This window comes from Sceloporus occidentalis, unplaced genomic scaffold, assembly GCF_023333645.1.
Source record: "Sceloporus occidentalis isolate IW3139 unplaced genomic scaffold, rSceOcc1.0.p SCAF_43, whole genome shotgun sequence".
Lineage (NCBI taxonomy): Eukaryota > Metazoa > Chordata > Lepidosauria > Squamata > Phrynosomatidae > Sceloporus > Sceloporus occidentalis.
In genome coordinates this window covers 641,109-645,000 of record NW_028317023.1, presented here as the reverse complement: position 1 = coordinate 645,000, position 3,892 = coordinate 641,109, and the positions used below count along the sequence as shown (strand labels likewise).

Here is a 3,892-nt window from a genome sequence, read left to right as displayed (position 1 = left end):
GCTTAAGGCTAGGTTTCCACTTGGTTTTTTTTTGCTAAAAACGCCCATAAAAACGCCAATAGTGCCACCTGGCGTTTTTTTAGTGAAAAAACGTTGCAGCCAGATGTTAGCTGTTCTTCAATAGGAAATCGCAGAATGCCATATCCACTTGGCGTTTTTCTGTTCGGCGTTTTTTCAGTCCTCTTTGGCGTTTTTCTGCTTTTTTGGGCTCTGTGGCAGTTTTTCAAAATCGCAGCATGTTGACACTCTGGCGTTTTTTGCAAGGAAATCTTGGCGTTTTTCTCCAATAGAAGTCTATGGGAGAGAAAAAACGCCATGAAAAAGCCATGTGGGTTTATTGCCTTGGCGTTTTTTATGGCGTTTTTTCCACAGTTACAATGCAGAGGATGGACCCAGTATCTGTGTGAACTACGAGAAATAGGCTGGAAACAAACAGTTTCACACAAAACAAAGTTCATATTGAATTCTACACCATTTGGAACAAACATGCCATTACAAACAAACATACGCAACGCATCAACTGGATCCTGCGTGCCAAAAGCAACAGCAAACAATTTGCACCATCATTTGGGGCCAATCTTCCTAGAGGAGCAGACATTCGGAATAAAGCACGCCTTACAAACCACAGAAAAGTGACAAAAGGGTCCGCCGGGGCGTTTAAGTAGAACTCTACCAAGTAAATGACATCAGGGGGCAGATACTTGCCATTTATCCTAATCCCTTTTAGCTGGGTGAAACTTCTGACTTGTAAAGGCTGGAAAAACTGCCTAAGGTCAAAAAAAGCAATTTCCACAGAAAGGCTAAAACGCCAGAAAAAACTCCAGAAAAAAACGCCAAAACGCAGGAAAATGCAGTGGCAGTTTTCTTGGCGTTTTTCATCAAGAAAAAAAAAACGCAGGACAAAAACCCAAGTGGAAACCTAGCCTAAATGCTGAAATCCCACATAGTAGCATTTGCACAGCTGCATATTAGAAAGTCAAAGAGAAGGGTGGTCCATGATGGACCCCAAATCCCACATAGGGAGCAAAAATAACAAAAGGTGCCATGCACTATACCAGCATACTTGTAGGCTAATAGAAAATAAGCAATACATTATATATGCAGTATATAAAGTTTTACTGCAATAAGCATTGAAACAGTACTATCGTACCAACAGCTTACATCGTCTATATGAGGTGTCCTTACCTCACTCGGTCCAACAACAAGTATCTTCGCTTTAAACATTTCAAAGTGATCACAATATATAGATGATTCCAAACGTACTTAGAAAAAAAACTATGTATATGTGGAGCTCGGGTGAAAGCGGTATTAATTACATGCACCCGCTCTGTAGGCAGCACTAAGTATTGCAATGTCCCCCTAAAATGGTGATGAGACGTGCATTGCCTTGTTCTGCCGTTAACCGTGGCTTGTTTTAAAAGGGTACTGGTACAAATAGGTCCGTCACGGGAAAAGGAGAGCAAAGCAACCCTCATAAACGCTTCCGATCCCGTGCGAGGCCTAAAACATCTACAGCGTCTGTTACCATGACGATGAGAATTCTGAAAGCGGATTCGTTAAAGCCGTTTCCACAGAAACCGCTTCTAGTAAACCTGTATTACATTCCACGGTCACACTTTCGCCGGTCAGTATATCGTGTAAAATGTGTAACCAGTATAGGATTTATAGTTAGATAACAACAAACAAATGAACAGTCTGTTCACCTGTTTATCTGCGATTAAAATTTTGTTCAAAATCTAAATCTATATATAAAAAAGCAGAGAACACGAAAGTTCTTGGCATACGTCATTTTCACAGGATGTTAACCCTTTTGTGACCCGACTGTTTTAGAAATTGTGTACGCTTCTCACAATGGCTGTTTGAACATGTCTGTAGTGCTGGTATTTAGCTGTCATTTTCTTCTCTGTCATTCAGTGTACCCATACAAACTATATACTGGTTTTTTTTCAAGAAAGGCTTTCTTTAGGTACCATTAGTTTGATCATATCATCCAATTTACCACACAGACAAAATAATAAAATATAGTTAAAATTGAAAAACCAAACACTCTTTCTCACTTTTATTTGAAAAATATTTTTACTCATCTACAAAAAGGAATGTTAAATAGATTCTAATATTTGTCCTGAGGTTAGAAATATCCAATGTTGGTGGTAGAATTAGTGCATGGAAAGTGTTAAATTACCGCAATTTGAAGTTTGATTGTCTGCTTTTCAAAAATATGTGGTTTGATGGGTTAAATTGAATTGGCTGGGTCCAATGATGTCCCAAATAGGACATTGGGGCAGGATGACTATACGTCAAAATTCCAAGAAAATGTGCATGTCCCACAAGTAGCCTTTTAGGCCCTAACAACCCGACAAACCTATGCATGGGTGTTATCATTTAACTTAAGGGATCTTGCTGAACAAAAACAATTTTTTTTGTGTATTGTATGTATTTTAATATTAAATTGCAGATTATAAGTGAGAGCCAAATAAAACTCTAACTATCCTTTTAAAAACAACATATCACTTGTATAAGTATGTATTTAAACAACAAGAGGAAAATTACATTTAAACAACCACATATCAAAAATAAAAATAAAAAAACACTCTGGTCATTGACCCAGGAAAATACCTTGTCCTTTTACCAAGGGGATAAGCATATTACTGGTTATATGTATAGTATTGGGCTTTTTTTATTATGTTACAGAATCAAGGAATACATGGACAGGGCCGCCATCAGAAATCTTGGAGCCCAGTACATGCTTAACGCCTGGGCCCCCATGCCCCTCCCAACAGCCCACCCATGTCCATCCCATTACCCCACCCACTGCTCCACCCATCACTCCACCTTAAGATCCTCCCATAAGCTTAAGCATCATATTCCGGAGCTCAGAATTATCGCGTTGGACCTAAGGAAGCGTGACCTGCAGAATCATTACATTTATTTATATAGCGCCAGCAGATCCCATAGGGCTGTTATAATCAGTGAGAAGATTTAAGGTCATACCCAATAACAAACTGGTACAAAAGGCAAAGAGGGCCCTGCGGGCTTACAATCTAGTCCTTTACACTAGCGCCTCTACTACAGCTGGGTCACGTAACATACATTACATGACCCTGTGGCAGTGGAGACACTGCGGCCAAGCAGAGGGACCGGCTTCACTCCTCTCTCAGGAAATATTATATTAGGTATTTATTGGATTTGGTGACAATTGTTAATTCCTATTTTGTGTACTATATTTTTTATAAATTATTTTAGTTGGGGTAAAGGTCATGAAGGTATCAGACACACTTTAGTTGACTAATCAGATGGAGTGTATATATATATATATATATATATACTCTATATGTGTGCTATACGTTTTACTTAAACAAAGTGCACATTCCAAATTGAGGTTACAAATGCTTACACATACTATATAAGTTTAGATTAAAGGATCTCTATGCATATAAATAGCTCCAGGACTCCAAAACGCACTCTAATATTAATTTTGTTATTTTATGGAACCTCTGTTAATATTTTAACACAAAATCATTATCTGTTCACCACATTTTATTAAATTAAACTTAATGTTTATATATATATGTTGTGTTTTTGGTGGATTATTTATATTTTTCTCAATAATGAAGCAGTTATGAAAAATGAAAAAAAAAGTTGAAGCATCCACAATGTTTATTTTTTTTCACCCTTGTTGGCTTAAAGTTCTTTTGCTGCATTTGGCGTTCAGCTGGGTGGGCTCTACCCTTTGTGGCCTACATAGGATTTTGTTTTAAATTATTATTATTTTTGATGGTAAAGCGCCACAGTTCATAAAACTAGAATAACACTTCTTGATTTTTTGGTAGGTGGCCCAAATACTAAAATATAAAAACATACATTTTTCTCTTATGGAAATAAAAAAAAATAA

General features: G+C 37.5%; 1 protein-coding gene across 2 annotated transcripts in view; it reads right to left on the bottom strand.

Moving 5' to 3' along the window:
- The window catches only part of LOC149289651 (intraflagellar transport protein 22 homolog), a 9,180-nt gene extending 7,956 nt beyond the window's left edge, over positions 1 to 1,224 (bottom strand). For both annotated transcript variants that reach the window (XM_089490335.1, XM_089490336.1), the window contains exon 1: positions 1,186 to 1,224. In XM_089490335.1, the coding sequence (XP_089346461.1) occupies positions 1,186 to 1,224 (39 nt within the window). The remainder of the gene's footprint in view (positions 1 to 1,185) is intronic.
- Between the last annotated feature and the right edge of the window lie 2,668 nt (positions 1,225 to 3,892).